A 16,998-nucleotide genomic window follows, 5' to 3' on the forward strand; every position below is an offset into this window, starting at 1 on the left:
GGACTCCTTGGAGTTCTTGGAGAAAGGATTGATTCTTGAAAAGTACACGATGAGCTTGGAACAGCTTATCATGCAAGAAAGCAAGGAAGTACTCAGAGAATGACAGGGACCCAGCAAAGGACAAAGGGGCCAGCTGAAGGGGCTCTCACTGTCCAATTCTAGGAAATTGGCACATCAAAGTAACTCATGATAATAATGGATGACAACCCACTGAATACAACAGGAAACCAGGAGTCCGCAGTGCTGTCGATATATTAATAGGTTGCAAGTTTGACAAGGACCAGGACATTTAGTTTCAAAGTACCTCCCCACAAACCACTCATTATTTACTAAGGAGAAAGACAAACTATCTAATCAAGCAATCAGAGAGAATATAGCCAGGAATGGGACAAATCAAAATCGTAGGGCATCTGATAGGATTCAGTGGAAACACAGCAGCACATCCACAATATTTGCGCCAAAGAAATGTAACTTGAATTTCACCATGAGTGTGGGTAGGCAGAATACTGGCTCCCCACAAAGATGTGCACCCCCTTAATCCAGGGAACCTGTGAATATGTTACCTTACATGCCAAAAGGGATTTTGCAGCTGTGATTAAGGTTACAGACCTTGAGATGGGGAGATTATCCTGGATTATCCGGATGGACTCAATCTAATCACATGAATACTTAAAATTGGAAAACTTTTCCTGGCTGGCTCAGATATGTGAAGTGAGAGGGAGTTGACCCCTTCTCCGCTGTTGCTGACTTTGAAGTTGGAGGAAGGGGGCCATGAGCCAGGGAAAGTGGCCTCTAGAAACTGAGAGGAGGCCTCAGTTTTCAGTTTGCAAGACAATGGGGGCCTTGGTCCTACCACCCAAACAAATTGAATTCTGCCAGCTACCAATGAGCAGGAAATGGAATCTCCCCGAGAACTTCCATAAAGGGGGTGACCTGCCCACATCTTGATTTCAGCCCAGTGAGATGCATTCTGGACTTTTGACCCACAGAACCATAAAGAACAGGTTTGTGTTGGTTAAGCTGCTAAATGTGTGGTGATTTGTTACTCTAGCTATGAAAAACTAATACAACGAGGAGGCATCAGAAAAACCCCAATTGAGGGACACAGGGTTAGTTATCAAGCACATTGAAAGAATGCAAAATTCATGAGATCAAATAGCTAATTAGAAAAATGGGCAAAAATGAATAAGCATTTTGAGAAGAAATATGAATGGACAATAAAAATAGGAGTAGATGATTTACCTCATTTGTAACTGGGGGGACAAATTAAAAACCACAGTGAGGAACTTCCCTGGTGGTCCAGAGGCTAAGACTCTTCACTCCCAAGGCAGGGGACTTGGGCTCTATCCCTGGTCAGGGAGCTAGATCCCACACACCAAAACTAAGAGTTAGCATGCCACAACTGAAGATTCTGCACCTAAGATCCCACGCAGCCAAATAAATAAATATTAAAGATTAAAAAATAAAAACCACAATGTGATTCCATTGTATTCACCAGATTAGCCCAACTGATGATACCGTATGTATGTGACAATGTAGAACAATGTGGCGAGTTCCTTGTGCTCCAGGTCCTGAAAGAAAGGGCTCAGGATACCAGGTCCTCAGGAGGATGATTATTAGCTGGGTGCTGGAACAGGTGCTCAGACACCGGGCCCTGCCCGCAGGTCCCGCCCCACAGACCCAGCCCACCTCTCATTGGTTTGCTTCCCACCAAACCCCGCCCCACTAGGTCCGCCTCTCTCCGTAAGAGCCCTGCTTGAGCACCGCCTATTCGCCGTCACTTCCGGGTAGAGGAACCCGCGGAAGGAGGAAGTGTGTGTCAGGGTGGCTGCGAAGCCGGGCTGAGGTGTTCCTGGCTGGCACCCCGCAATTCTTCCGGGTCTATGCGTGGGGACACGGAGGTGGCCGGCGAGAACCAGCGGGGGAGGAAGACATGAGGCGGCCGTGGGGTCAGGTGGGGTCTGGAGGTTGACTGCCCCTGCCGCCTTCCCAAGAGGCTGCCTCCTCCAGGCAGCCAGCCACCCGTCTCCCTCAGAGTCTCACGCCCCACCGTCGTCCCGGCGCCTTGAACTGGGGCTCCCGGGCCTCTAGACCCCGCGCTATGACTGCGGCCGCCGCCTCCAACTGGGGGCTGATCACGAACATAGTGAACAGCATAGTAGGGGTCAGTGTCCTCACCATGCCCTTCTGCTTCAAACAGGTGAGTCCAGCAGGCAGTGGTCACCCCCCTCGCCGCCCCGGGCTCACCCCCTCACGGGAGCTAGGACTTGGGGAGGCGGCCCTGCGGCTCGCCTGCCCCGTCTCTGCAAGAGAAATTGAGGGAATTCCCTCGACGAAAAGCTTCAGTCGCTCAGTCCTGTCCGACTCTTTGTGACCCCATGGACTGCAGCACACCAGGCTTCCCTGCCCATCACCAACTCCCGGAGCTTGCTCAAACTCATGTCCATCGAGTAGGTGATGCCATCCAACCGTCTTATCCTCTTTTCTCAAGGAAAAGGTTAAGAACAGTTAATAACTTCAGATCAAAGTGCAAATGTAGCAAAATAATATGATCTTTTAAAGATGGAAAGTGACCACAGGATTCAGTGTTATTTTTCTTTATTATTATTTCTAAAAACTCTGACCTAACTGCACTTGTATTCAGAAGCACATCAGTCAAACCCCCAGGCCTTGGAACTAGTTTGGGGTGTTGGTTACAAGGTGATGACTCCATTCTCCAGATTGTGTGCTTAAAATTTGTGCATTTCACCATATGCAAATGTTACCTTGATTGAAAAAATCCAAAATATTAAAAAATTGATGTCATCCCAGCATTAAAAACTGCATGAGAGAAACTCACCATTTTTGAGGTGTGGGTTCATTTGGCTTCTGTTTAATTCACAAACAAACAGGCATTTGGTATGGTAGAAAAAGGAGGTGATAGAATTATCAAATTGGGTAACTTCTTTCCTAAAAATGAACTTCTTAGCTTACTGTGTGCCATGCTGGAGATACTGTTACCTCTGCTTCTTGGGGCAGGAGCTGTCTACTAGCTAGGTTGCTTGAGGGTGGAGGAGGAGAGGGACACCAGAGGACAGGTGGCCAACAAGGCCTCAAAGACCAGTCTTATATGATGAAACCAAATAGGTGGGAAAATGAAAATAAGATGGATATTTTGGAACTGAAAATCGGCATCAGCGTTTAATTTTAGAGTAACGCTGCATTTTTCACATTTAGCATCTTTTGGATAAAAATAGCAAAAAGAAAATGCATGTAGTGTTCCCATGTGAGTGGTTGATCTGACTTGGTTGGTGAGCATGTTGGTGGGAGGATGGAGACTGCAGGGCTGTGTAGAAGGCCACGCTGGCGGCTTCAAGAGGCAACATCTGTGTCTTGGCTTGTGAATCCCAGCGTGGGCCAACCACCTCTGGGTATTGGAAGTACTACGTGTCCCAGTGTGCACTGCGACTTGCCTGGCACAGAACTGCATCCTGGGATGTGTAGTTGGCTGGTCCTGAGTCTGTAAATGCAGTGCTGCCTTCCTTGACTCCTCTCTGCCAAGTGCCGCTGTGGCAGGGCTCTGGTGATTCAGATTTGAGTGTCTTACTGTGTGCTGGGCATGAGTCCCCTGCCAGAGCATTTAAAAATGGGCCAGGCTGAGTTGTCTGGGGGGAGAGCTTATCGGTGGGTGCCCTCTTGCAAGCAAAGACCTGGAAGTGGTTTGCCCTGCCCCAAGGGCCTGGCCAAGTTAGGACATGCTGTCACTCATCACTCAGACTCAGCGTCTTCTCTGTGAGACGCTCCTTGGCAAGAACACCATGTGAGGCCAAGAGGCAATTTGGAGATGTGTGTTTTTATCTGGTAGCCAGGTCACTTCAAAGTTTTGTTTGTGTTTTTTGTTTGTTTGGTTTTAATAACTTGGGGTACTTTTCCAAAAAAAATAGCAATTTATTAAAGTATAACATGCATACAGAAAAGTGAACTCATTTTAGGTGTCCTCTTGATGGATTTTCATAATATTAACAAACACATATAGCCAGCTCCCAGACTGAGGAATACAGCATTGCCAGCACCCCTCACCCCTGCCTTCTTACTGAGGGTCGCCCTCCCACCCCCAGACCCCACTGGTCAGTGTTGCCGGGTTTTAACTGTATGTGGATGCATCATGTCGTAGGTGTCTGGCTAGCATTGCTCAATTTATCTGTTTTTTAACCTTTGTTAGGCAGGCGTGGCATTTCCTGTTTGGAGCAGTTAGGAACAAATGCACGGGGTTTGACCACATGGATCTGTCCTGTGGGGTGGTGACCTGTGCGCAGGAGAGCTGGCTGGTGGGCCGTGTGTGTATTCCGCTCTGCTAGATGCTAGTAGGACAGTTGGTTGTTTCTTCAGTTTTTGGATTACAGATAAACCTGCTGTAAACATTGGCATGCAGGTTTGTGCATGAACACATGTTTTCATTTCTTTTGGGTAAATACCTAGGAGTGCAATTGCTGGTCAGATGGTGAGTGTCTGTTTAACTTATAAGAAAGGCGTAAATGTCATTTTTAATCTCTTCCTTCCAGAATGTGTTTATCACTCGTAGCTGTTAATCCAAGTGGCTGGAAGGTGGTTTGCCGTAGGGTGTCTGCAGGGAACTGGGGAGACTGGCAGCCCCTCACCATTCCTTGAGACTCTGGGAAGGCAACAGGGTCCCTGGTGCTCTTTTGGGGACATGTATATGCTTTATGTCCCTGGACAGAACGTGTTGACCACTGCATCCAGGAACTGTTACTCACTGGCATGGGGACAAAGTAGACCTGGGGCCTCAAGTCTAGGGAGCAGGGGCCAAGGGGAGGGCTTTTGGTCATCGCTTGTGCTATTCACCTCTGTTCAGTGTGTGAGATAACGATGCTGTTCAGTTCAGTTGCTCAGTCGTGTCCGACTCTTTGTGACCCTATTTATTTTGTTAACGTCTCTCTTTTGTCCCAACACTCCAGTGTGGCATTGTCCTGGGGGCCTTGCTCTTGGTCTTCTGTTCTTGGATGACGCACCAGTCCTGCATGTTCCTGGTGAAAGCTGCCACCCTGAGCAAGCGGAGGACTTACGCTGGCCTGGGTGAGTGCATTGCCTCCCTGAGAGGGGCAGGACCTTTCTCAGCACCTTCTTAAAAAGTGCAGCATCTGGATCTAGGGGTGTTGGCCTTAGTCTTTTAAGTACTTTTCTTTCACTTTATTCTTTTTTTTTGGTCATGCCGCACAGCATGAGGGATATTATCTCCCTGACCAGGGATCGAACCCACACCCAGTGCACTGGAAGCATAGACTCTTAACCACGGGACTGCCAGTGCTTTATTCTTTATTCTGCTTTATTCTTAAGAGTCCTTTGAGCAGCAGTTTCTTTTCTTATTTTAAAATTTAATGCAGTTAAAAAAAACAAAGCTGTTAACATCAACACGTTTTAAAATTGAGTTAATGCTTGTCCTCCTGCCTTCTCTTTATGCACATCCACACAGAGAGGCCCCTCCTGGTTCAGGCAGCCTTGGCAGCTTCTGTTCCTATGCCTGCGGCCCCAGAGCCTTCCTTCCAAGCTGCCTGACCCAGATATTGCTGCACGTCTTCACTTTGAATGCCATGGGCAGCCTGTCCTTGGGCTCAGGCTTGTAGTGGCAGCAAGTCATCAACTCCTCCGCGGCATCCTCTATGTCCTGTTGCTGTTGGTTGCAGTCTTGTTTCCTCTAGTTCTTTCTTCCTTTGATTTCAGCTGAGGCAAAGAAGGCTGTGCTTTCCACCTCCTTTCAGTTTGATCTATTTCCTGGGCAGCCTGTCTCTGAGGGCAGGGCCCCCACTCTGCCGCCTGCCTCAGGCTGGCGTGTGAAGGCTGCGTTCTCTCCACCACCTCGGACCTTTCGACTCCCCGTTGCATTCTGGGAATACGTGGTGTGGGTGTTGAAATACCAGTACACGTGGTCTCAGAGGCTGCCCTATGCACGTCTGGGGAAGACTCCCATCCTCTGGCTGGGACCCCCTGACCATCCAGCTAGTGTGTGGCCCGGATGCTGGGTCCGCTCGCAGAGGCCCTGGTGGGCCCTCAGCTCCCAGCTCTCACAGCAGGGAGGAGGTGCCAAGAGGAAACGGTGTGCAGAGTTCCCGGGGCCAAAGAAAATAAAAACATCTGTGAGCCCCACGCGTGGGCTTTTGGCAGCGTGACCTCTGGTTTCCTTCCAGTCTGCCTACTTTGCATTGGCACCGAGATACTCGCATTTGTTCTGACCTCAAAACTGAAGGACTGCTTCCTTCTCTCTCCATTCTGATAAGAGTGGTGCTGTCAGACTCTTTCATTGCTGTTGGAGTCACGTGGGGAAGTGAAATATAGCGGCTAAATTTGACTCGCTCCCGTGAGACCAAGTTCTACTTGGGATGATATGTGCACCAGGGCAGGTCCCTCCCTCCTTCTGCGAGGCTGTGGCTTTTGGGGTGACTCTTTCTCCCTGCTCAGGGTTCCCATGAAATGCTTGGCTGTTCCCTGAAAGAGGATGAGTGACCCTGGACTGGGGAGGCTGTGGTTTTTGACAGCTGTCCATCTGAACATTCTTAGAAAGTCCTTGAGAAGGCAGACTGGTTTGACGAGGTGTGAAAGCTTGAAGAAAACCACCTGTGGACACCCTCCTGCGTGGTTGGCTGGGGCTCCCACCTTTAACTGCCTGTGGTGGCTGGAGCCCAGTTCTAACTACCCAGAAGCAAAAAAGATCTGAAACCACCTGTGGTCTCTGATTATGCCTTTGGTACCAAACAAGATGGTGCATTTGTGTGAACTCCCACAGTCCCCCCAGGCCCAGCCTACAGCATCAGCTGCCCTTTGTCCTGGCTCCATCTTGGCACCATCTCTGAAATGGAGAGACCCCCTGACTTGGAGCCCTACACAGGACGAGACGGGAGTCTCTCGGACCCCGTGGACCAGCAATCATCCCACACCTCCTGGGCCGTTTCCGCTGCTTGTAGGTATTCTGGAGGAGACGGACAAGCCTGGAGACAGTGCAGTGCAGAGTGTAGAAGCTGCTGAACGGCAGAGGCATCCTCAACAGATAACCTTTTTAAGCCATCTGCGCTCCAAAAACGGGAGGGTGGTTTTCTCAAGTTTGAGTTTGTGACATTTCTCAGTTTGGTTCATCCCTGGAAGTGACCACAGGGCTGCCCTCCCTGTCCTGGCCTATGTGTAGACATCACTGGAGAACGAACTTTGCCAGTCTGGGGAAATACAGCTCTGGTGTATCTTGTGTTTTCTGTTGGTGTTTTGTGGTGTTCTGTTTGCTGCTTGTAGACCCAGTTCTGTGAATTTTATCTACTTTTTGTCTGCTGTTCCTTTGCCTTGTATGGCTGACTTTCAAGTAGACTTTTCAAACCCCATTTTCAGAAGACATAAAGCTATACCAGATAGTCAGCTGTCCCTAGAAGTCATGGCCCCACGAGGCCACTCTGACCCGGGCCCTGCCTGCAGAGGTGACCAGGCCTTGCTGCCGCCTCGGAGCGCTCAGCCGTGTGCAGCAGCTGCTCTGGCACCGCGTCTGTGGTCCTGTCGTCTACCCGCCCAGGTTTCTGTGGCCCTGGTCAGCCTGCTGCCCGATCATGGCTGGGTGGGGCCGGCAGAGGGCCTGTTCCTCCCTACCTGTCCCAAGTTGTGTGACCTGCATCTGTGGTCACTTGACTTGGGAAATGAGGGTCATAAAACCATCCTTTCTGACACCCAGGATTCTCTGCACTCCCCACTGCTTGTTTATCCAGCAAATGGTCATCATACGTCCCAGGCAGATGGCAGCGGGAGTCAGGTGGCTGGCTCTGGGGAGGGCTGGGTTGAGGTCACTGCCCTCCGTGTGAATAGCACAGTTTGGTGTGTGCTTCCCCATCTCTGCCTGATAAGTGGAGGCTGCAGACTGTGGGCAGAGAGCGTGGGGTAGGGCTGGGACCCGAGTTCCATGAGGTGGCCTGAGAGTCAGTTCTGCGTGCCCGGCGACCACAGAGCTGTGGGCCCGGCTGTGGCCCCAGGAGAAAGCCCTGAGCCAGCCTCTCTGGGGAGACTGGGGAGCCCCTCCTGACAGCACTCCTGCTGCACGCCTGGCAGGAGTGCCAGCTCCAGGTCCCCGCAGGGCCCAGCCCATGAGCTACAGCGAGCCTGCTGCAGGTGGAGAAGGGAGAGCCGACCCAGGAGCATGGGGAAGGGACCTGCCTCTTGGAAACCATCCAGCAGATGCCATCCAGCCTCACGGGGCAGGTCTGGTGCTGTGGTTCTGGTCCAGAGGGGTGGGAGGGCAATCTCTGGCTTGCCAGGCAAGAGGCTGAGGGCCGGACACTTGGAACGATGTGTGGGGTGTGTGTGGGGCTGTCCCGTCTGAGAGCCGGGTGGGAACCACAGGCCTTCTCAGCACAGGCAGGGGCAGCAGCACTAGGATCGTCCTTCTGGGAACCGGTCAGGTCTTTCTGGGTGAAAAGGTGCCACCTCATGACTTTTTTCTGGCTTCCTAGAGCAACTTTAGTTTCCTTTGTCCAGAATGCGGGTGTGTTCTGGAACTCTCTCTGGCAGGGTGCTCTGAGCACTGAGAATATGCTGTAGATGCTCAGCTTCCTTTTGGAGAAGGAAAAGGAATGGGATGGCTGGGCCCCGGACACCTTCACGTTAGGGGCACTGGACCTTGTGTCTTAGAGGACCCCGAGGTGCAAGTGTCCATGTGGTGGTTGGACAGGCCTGGGCTGGAATGAGCCCCGGTTTGCTTCCCAAGGCCACCTGCCCTGTGGCCATGTAGCCCAGGGTTTCCATGTTCACCGGCTTTTGGCAGTGCTGTGCTTTTTCCTGAGTAGTTTGAAGGTAAAGTCATGTTTTTTGGACTCGTTCACGTCAGGCGGCCTGCGTGTTCTGTGCTCTCTGGTCTCCTAGACGGCTCTGCCCGTATGAGGGAGGGGGCTGTGCTGTTGCGCCCCCCGCTCCTGCTTGCTCCTGCGGGATCAGAGCTTCTCTCGGCCCTCGTCCGACTCACCACGGGGCTGGGTTGCAGGGGTTCCTGGCTTCTGTGAGGTCCAGGGAGGGGCCTGCTGAGTCAGCTTTTAATCTCTCCTCTGCTGGAAATAGCTTCACTGTCAGGAAGGATGGGCAGAGGGGCTCCTCCAGGCTTGTGTGCACTTGTCCCCTCCTGTCCCAAAGCACCTTGCTCGAGACCTTCTGCTAAAACCATAGAGTGAACATGAAGGCCCTTAGCCAGGTCCCCTTGTTATGCCTGGGAAAACCAGATGTGCTGGGGCTGGGCTGACCGCCCTCCCCGGGCACCCCGCACCCTGTCCCGGGCAGCCCCCGACCCAGGCAGGCCTCTCTCGGCCTCCTTATTGGCAGCCTAGCTTGCCCAGAGGGAGACTGTTGCTTCCCTGGGACCATTTTTCTTTTCTTTTTTCTTTCCTTTCCTTTTCTTTGTGGATGTGTGAGTATGAAAAGTGACCCACCCTAGCTTTGTTCTTATTTTCGGTGATTCTTATTTGTTGAAGGTAGATCTAAAAAAAGCATGGGACCAACATTTTCAAATATCTCCTTATACCCATAGAACTCCAGACCCACAGGTTTTTGTCAGATTGCCTTTCACAGGTAATGTTTTTACTGATGTGCTTCTCTCAGTTTAGACTGAGCGTTCATTCTGTTTTTCCCTCCCTGCACTAGCATTGCACGCCTACGGGAAAGCAGGGAAGATGCTGGTAGAGACCAGGTAGGTGGCGCCGTTCTTTTGGGGGTAATTCTCTCTGTCCTTCACTTGTGACCAAAGGGAAACAGGAGGGTTGTTACACAGTGAGCTGGATGTTTCAGACGTGGATTGGTTCATAGCTTAAAATATTTCTCTGAAATGTTACTTACTAAATAGTTGAAAGTTTAATTTATTGTACCCTTAAAATGATTAGTGTCAAGCCTGAAAGCCTTATTTAAGTCTTACTAAGAAAAATATAAAAATGGAAAACCCAGGGAGCGCAGCGAGGGGGCGCTCCCTCGGCTGTACTTCCTCTCTGGGTTCTGTTCCTGAAACTCAGATGCCTCCCCCCATCCCGCCCCTTGCCCCGAACACTGTTGCATAAAGATGGCGTTAAACTGGAAATGTCATATTCTCCCTTTGGAGTAAAATTTTATGAGATGAAAAAAAATGGTTGAGAAATTGCACTTTTAGGTTTCTAAATTAGGGAATTGCAAACTGAAAAGAATAACCCTTTTCTGAAGCAGTTGATTGTTCTTTTAACTTGTCTTAACATCACAGTGCATTTTTGTACCACCTGAAAGAACTTTTAGAACCTCCTGCCGAGAGAAAAATGTAATACCACATAAAGAAGAATTTAGTGTTGCTCAATATTCATTCTGAGTAAAATAGCAAACTCCGAACTCTGCAGCCAAACCCTGGAAACTGTTGAATGTTGACACTGTGTCTCCTGTTCGACCCCTCCCTTGGGTTGTTGCATGTCAGCGGGCAGGGGGATGCGGGTGTATCTGGGACTACTGGTGCTCGACTCTCAAGCTCACCCGCCTTCCTTGCAGCATGATTGGGCTGATGCTGGGAACATGCATTGCCTTCTATGTTGTGATTGGCGACCTGGGGTCCAACTTCTTTGCTCGGCTGTTTGGGTTTCAGGTAAGGACATCTACAGGTGTGCGGTACATCGGAAACCTCACGGCTGCTCGAGTGGCAGCCTGGGAACTGTTTGAGTCCACATCTCGGACGGGGAGTGGTGGGAGGGGCTCTGAGACCAGCACGCCAAGAGGTGAAGCATGCTGGGCCCCAGTCAGTTCCGGGGCTTGGGGTGGGAAGCCCGGGCCGTCCCTGGGCCAACACCTGGCGCTCCGCCCAGGTCACGGGCACCTTCCGCATGCTCCTGCTCTTCGTGGTGTCCCTGTGCATCGTACTCCCGCTCAGCCTGCAGAGGAACATGATGGCCTCCATCCAGTCCTTCAGCGCCATGGCCCTCATCTTCTACACCGTGTTCATGTTTGTGGTGAGTGTCAGGCCGCCAGCTGCAGCTGAGGTTGACGGGAACGTGATGTAGAATCCGCCACAGGAGCCCAGTGGCCAGATGGGGCCGCAGGGGAGGGGAGCGCTCTGAGGCAGGGAGTGAAAGCGTGATGTTCCCCAGTTCACGGAAGACCTTTTATGTGGGCTTTGTGGCCAAGAGTCAGGAGGCCAGCCTTTTGTCATGACAAGGTGAGAGCAGTTGTTGTCTAATGAGAGTTTATCACTGACCGTTGAGGGGGCAAGGGGGTGCAGTCTGGAGTTGATACTCAGGGCGCCCCTTGGGAGCCCCTGGGCCTGAGCCCCTGACCACTCCGGTGGGAGCAGAATGGGAGAGTCTGTGCAGTGGGCTCTCCTTAGAAGACCGAGCCCCGGGTGGTATCTCCAGTGCCCCTCGGCTCTGCGGGCCAGCCCAGTGACCCTTCCTCTGCTTCTCCAGGCAGCCCTGTCCTTGATGGGTCTGTCTTTTAAATTATGTCTGCACAGGACTGGCAAGGACCTGCCAGCTTGGGGGACTGTCCTGACCTGGAGGCGACTGGGGTGTGCACAGCAGGTGGGCCTCATTGCTTACCATCTGTAGCCCTGGACGGGCAGCCGCCCCTGGTGCCAGGAGGCCCCACAGCTCCTCTGGGCAGCACCTGGCCAGCTGGTGGCACAGCAGAGAGCCGAAACCCTGGGGCCACGCACCACTCCCAGCCCCTGCAGCCCCCCCAGCCCCTCCAGCCGGTGGCAACAGGCTGCCCTGTGCAGGGCCTGCACTGTGGTGCCGGCTGCCTCGGTGCCCTGCCCGGCGCTGGCCCGAGTCCCACCTGTGTGTGCTGCCCTGTGCCGAGTCCCGCTTCCTTCTCCTCGCAGATCGTGCTCTCCTCCTTCAAGCACGGCCTCTTCGGTGGGCAGTGGCTGCAGCGGGTCAGTTACATCCGCTGGGAGGGCGTCTTCCGCTGCATCCCCATCTTTGGCATGTCCTTTGCCTGCCAGTCGTAAGTACTACCTGCTCCTGGGGCCCTGGGGGTGAGTGTTGCAAGGGGAGGCTGCCATCCTGGGGGCGGGAAGCATCGTGTCTTTCAGTGGGTGATCCAGGCCATGAGGAGGAAGGTGTTCTTCACCGTGGCCTCTCCCACTCCGGGTTCAGGGCAGGAGTTCTGTGTTTACCAGGAGAGAAATTGACTGTTCCCGAGATGTGTTGCCGGCACTGTTGGCGACAACGCCCAGTTTGCCAAATCCCCCACAAGCAGAGTTGGCTGTGGGGAGCACAGCACAGCCCCGAACCATCTGACTCACAGAGTCCCAAGCGTTTTGCCAGAGTTTAGCTGTTCGTGTGAGAATATTTAAGAGGGAATTGCGCAAACATTGACTTCAGACTGCTGCTGGGACGCTTTCAGAGGCGCGTGTGTGTGTGCCTGTGTGCGCGCACACGTGTGTGCGTTTGAGCAGGCGTGAGCTCTGGCACTTGGGGCTCTGTAAATGCAGAGCAGTGATTTCTATAATTCCAGCAGCCTTACCTTCTCCACCAAATGACAGGAGACTACGATCCATGCCCGGCCGGGTGGTAACCCTGCTCAAAAGAGGCGTAAATCCGGCCGGGACAGGAAAGGACCATCGGTGGCGGGGGTCTGGCAGAGCAGCCCCCTGCAGCTCCACGGGCGTGAACCGTGCCAGTTGTAAACTAACGTGACAGATGAGACTTGTTCCGACTGCTGTGTTTACACCCACACGCGAGATCCAAATCGTCGTTCCCACTTCTCGTCTCGCTTGGCAGCTCGGTTTCCGCCAGAGCACACTCCGCTCTTGCTGTTTAACGTCCCTGTTAGAGTTGGTGACAGAAGCTACATCCGTTTGCTGTGTACCTAGTTGCCGATTGTCCTTTTTTCCTGTGGGTTTGGTCTGGCTTTCTGGTGGGGGCTGCTCTGTCATCAAGTGGGTCTCTTGGGCTTGGTTCTCAGGTTGAGTTATGGGTTCCGGAGAGGGGCGGGTTGTGAGCTCATATTCTGTCTGCAGCTCACGGAAGGCGCGGGGCCTGGGGATGTGCCCATATCCCCTGGGGAGTGGAGCCGAGGGTCTAGAGCTGGGGCTCTTCCCAGCACATCTGGCCTCGAAGCGCATGCAGGCTGGGAGCCCTGCTGCCCTTGCCAGGTGGCCATGGGCCCCGCTGCCTGGCTGGTCTCCCCACCCTGGATGGGCTGGGCCTCTGCTGGGCCATCAGTGTGCAGCCCTCCCTGGTCTGACTTTGAGGTAGATGAGTACAGGGCGGCACAGGACCAGCAGGCCCCCAGCGCAGCTCAGAGAGAGCACAGAGCGCGTGGAAGCCCAGGCTGTGCAGGGCAGGCAGACACCTCTGACTCAGGTAAACCGAGTCATGGGCTGCTTGGTGAGATGAGCAGGTGCTCTGCGGGTGCCACAGGCAGGATTGAGGAAGGCGGGCACCACAGCCTTGCCACACCCATCCATCTTCACATGTGGGCACAGCTCCTCCCCTCAGCGGCTCCTGGGCAGGGGGCTTCCCCCCGTGTGTGCTGGGGACGCCCCTGCCCTGAGATCTGGTGCTGGGGCTCCCTGGCCTGGCCCTGGCCCTGGCCCTAGGAGCTGGGCAGTCCCCCTGCAGGTCCTCTGCCACCTCCCTGGTCTGCATGGGTGTGTGTGCGTGTGGCCGCTGACTGCCCCTCTGTAGGACCGAGGTGGGGACAGCTGTCCACAGTGACTCTTGCCCACCAGCAGTGGCCAGTGGGACAGTGTAGGGCCAGGGACGGTGCCAGCTTCTGCCAGCCAGGCCTCCCCCATCCTTGTCATTTGCTGTTAGTAACATTAGTGGGTCCTCTTTGTTCTCCTTTCACCTTTTTTTAAGTTGGTTTTGGGGTTTGGCTCTGCTGACTGTCGTGCTTTTCACTTAACATCCTGCTGCGCCCCCTCCCGGCCTCCCGTGTGGCATGACCGCCGGCCCTGGCTCCCTGGGTGCCAAGCCTGAGCCCTCAGCACAGCGTTACCCTGCTGTCTCCTCTCAGAGCAGCACAGGGTGCCCGCCCCTCCCTGTCTGCCTCCGTGTGGCCCACCTCTCTCAGGTGCCGGCTCCCTACCTGCCGTTTGCAGAGAGCCCACGTGGACGCATCCGTCCCTCACCCGGCAGCGCTGCCCTGCTGGCCCTGGGCCGTGGGGCTGCAGCCGCTCTCTGTCCCAGAGCTGGGTTCATGCCGGCTCTGAGCCCCTTACTGAGGCGCTGAGATGGGCAGGCGGCCCGGCTTGTTTGTTTAACTTTCCATTCTTTTGACAGCGACGCTCTGAACCGCTTCCTGCTTCCCCTGTAAACACGGGCTGCTTAGCCCAGCCCGGAGCTCCCTGGAGCGGTCACGCTCCTGCTGCAGTGGAACAAACGGCCTTTCATCCTGTGGCACTTCTGAAATGTTTACAGAGAGTGCGTGCGGGGAACGCGCCGAGTGCCGTCCGTAGTATTGTGTGAGCCCGGCCTCAGCGCTGGTGGCGGCTAGCGTCGTGGGAAGGCAGGTGTTGGAGACTTGGCTGGGGGCCTGGGAGAGGCGAGTCGGCTCCGCAAAGTTGCTGGTTATTTTTACAGCCAGGTCCTGCCCACGTACGACAGCCTGGATGAGCCATCAGTGAAAACCATGAGCTCCATCTTTGCCTCCTCCCTCAACGTGGTCACTACCTTCTACGTCACGGTAGGAACCTGTTCATGCCCCTTCCCCTCCCTCAGCTCCTCCAGTCCCCAGTGCAGGCCTGTCCTTGCTTCTTCCCATCCTGGTGGCCGAAGGGCAGCTCCACTCAGCTCTAGGGCTGGCAGGGAGCTGACTCTCCAGGTGGTGTTGGTGTCCCCATCCCCGGAGGAGCGTGGGCACCTCAACCCAGGGCCTGGAGCCTCCGCACGACCTCTGCTGACTCACTGGAGAAAGGTGGTGCAGCAGTGAGGAACTCGAGAAATAGCAGAGCAAGAAAATCACAAGCTCCAGCCCGTGGACGCAGATGCAGCTCACGTTTCAGTAGATGGTCCCCTCCAGTCTTCTAAATTCTCTTCATTGTTTTTTTACATGGCAGATAGAGTTATAAATTCATTGAGAGTCTGACTTGTTTTCCTGAACCTTGTGGTTCCCCCACTCTTGTCGGTTTTTCCGAATGGTCCATCAGATTGTTGTTCATTCAGCCTGTGGGGACCGCAGTTTACCCCTCGGTTCCCAAGTTTGGGTTTTGAGCCACATTAAATTCAGCCCCTCCGTGGGGCTCGTGGGGCATGCCTCTGCTCACTTTCCAAGCAGGCAGCTCCCTTCTCTTGGTGCCTCGCTGTCCAAGCAGGGAGAAGCCACGTGGGAGTCTCACCTTCAGGGCTTCCGCCTCTGTTCATCAGAGAGGACTTGTATGAGTCAGGAGCTGGTGGGCCTTGGTCCTGCTACAGCTGCTTGTGACGAGGTTCGAGGCCGTTCCCGAGAGGGTGTGCCTCTCCCGCCACGTGTCCCCTGCTGTCGGCCCCCCTGCAGGTGGGCTTCTTTGGCTACGTGAGCTTCACCGAGGCCACCGAGGGCAACGTGCTCATGCATTTCCCCTCCAACCTGGTGACCGAGATGATCCGTGTGGGCTTCATGATGTCCGTGGCCGTGGGCTTCCCCATGATGATCCTGCCCTGCAGACAGGCCTTGAACACTCTGCTCTTCGAGCAGCAGGTAAGGTGCTCAGGGCCCCTAGGATGGCGTTCTGCCCAGAATCCTTGCTGTCCTGGCCTCAGTTACATTGTCCTCCAGTGGCTTTTGCTAGTTCCTTGTTTTCCTGGGCAGTAGCAGGCAGAGCTTTTTCTAGTTAAAAATCAGAAACTCCAGTTAAGATGGAATCTTTTAATAGGGTTTTTTTTTTTTTTTTTTTTTTAAACCAACCAACTTTGGAGGAAAGAGTGCCAGATCAGCCAGGTTGGTTCCTGCAGGAGGCGTGGAGTCAGGCTCAGCGCCCAAGCAGCTTAGGCCCGTGTCCTGTGATTGCCCTGCTGTCCTCCGTTGGGGGAGTCGTGGGAATCGGGGGCTTGCTGCAGCATGAACCCGTGGGAGAGGAGCAGGTGGGAACTCAGGAGAGCCAGCTTGACTGACAGGCATGTGTAATGGCCGGCCAGGTGGGCCGATCGGTGCTGGGGTCAGGCCACTGTTCTCTTTAGGTTCGGGTAACAGAAAGTTTTAACAGTTTGACAGAAGACATCTGAGCCCTGAGAGAGGCTGTTTCGTTTGCTGTCGTATGTGTAGGCCCAGCTCCATGTAGTCCTGTGCAAGCAGTTTTCAAATGTACAGTTGGAACCCGGACTCCCCCTCTAACTGCTGCCCAGCTGACAACAGGTGGTACAGGTGTGGTAGCTCATGCCCCAGGGCGAGGGCATGGAGTTGGCTCTGTCTCTCTGTGGTGGTTCTTGTGTTCCTGCCCAAGTCCTTGAGCCTGGACTCCTGGTGGTCAGTTGAACTGTTTAGGCCACAGAGGCGGGGAGGGGAGAGTCCAGTAGGCAGGCAGGGAAGGTGGCTACTTAGGACAGCTGGAACCAGGCTTGTGGTCTAGTGGCTGGCACGTGGTTGAGTCAGCCTCCCTCAGATTCTGCCACCAAGGCCAGCACCTTGAGGCAGAGCCCCTGCCCTGAAAAGCTGGCTGCCCGACCCCTGCCCCGGTTGGCTGTCCAGGCGCGCCTGGGCACCACGCGAGGCTCTGTCCCCTTGGGGGGCACTGCAGGCTAGCTCTTGGAGCCCTGGGGTCCTCGTTTGATGCACATGTGTGCTTCATATCTGAGAAGCATTTGTGTCTCTGTATGTAACCCATTTTTATCATTTATAAAATTACAAAATCAGTACTGATGATAAAGGCAATGTTAACTCGAGTGGAAAGCTTACCTGCATGTCTCCATCCTCACGCGAATGGCCTCTGCTCCCCTCAGTGTCTGTGTGCATCTCTGCAGATTTCCTCTCGCTGCATTTTCTGTCTTCAGTCCACGTGTATCCATAGAAACCCCCAGCATCACTGCGCCCTTGCTCTCACTTCCTAGTCGTTGCTTGATG

General features: G+C 53.9%; 1 protein-coding gene across 5 annotated transcripts in view; it reads left to right on the forward strand.

The window, feature by feature from the left end:
- SLC38A10 (solute carrier family 38 member 10) overlaps positions 1,790 to 16,998 on the forward strand; it is a 40,449-nt gene continuing 25,240 nt past the window's right edge. For 4 of the 5 annotated variants that reach the window (XM_018063608.1, XM_018063610.1, XM_018063611.1 and 1 more), the window contains exons 1-8: positions 1,790 to 2,200; positions 4,956 to 5,073; positions 9,652 to 9,697; positions 10,510 to 10,603; positions 10,821 to 10,964; positions 11,834 to 11,958; positions 14,544 to 14,646; positions 15,457 to 15,639. In XM_018063608.1, coding sequence (XP_017919097.1) covers positions 2,102 to 2,200; positions 4,956 to 5,073; positions 9,652 to 9,697; positions 10,510 to 10,603; positions 10,821 to 10,964; positions 11,834 to 11,958; positions 14,544 to 14,646; positions 15,457 to 15,639 — 912 coding nt within the window. In that variant the 5' untranslated portion in view covers positions 1,790 to 2,101. The remainder of the gene's footprint in view (positions 2,201 to 4,955; positions 5,074 to 9,651; positions 9,698 to 10,509; positions 10,604 to 10,820; positions 10,965 to 11,833; positions 11,959 to 14,543; positions 14,647 to 15,456; positions 15,640 to 16,998) is intronic. The other variant, XM_018063609.1, reaches the window with a different exon arrangement.

This window comes from Capra hircus, chromosome 19, assembly GCF_001704415.2.
Source record: "Capra hircus breed San Clemente chromosome 19, ASM170441v1, whole genome shotgun sequence".
Taxonomy (NCBI): domain Eukaryota; kingdom Metazoa; phylum Chordata; class Mammalia; order Artiodactyla; family Bovidae; genus Capra; species Capra hircus.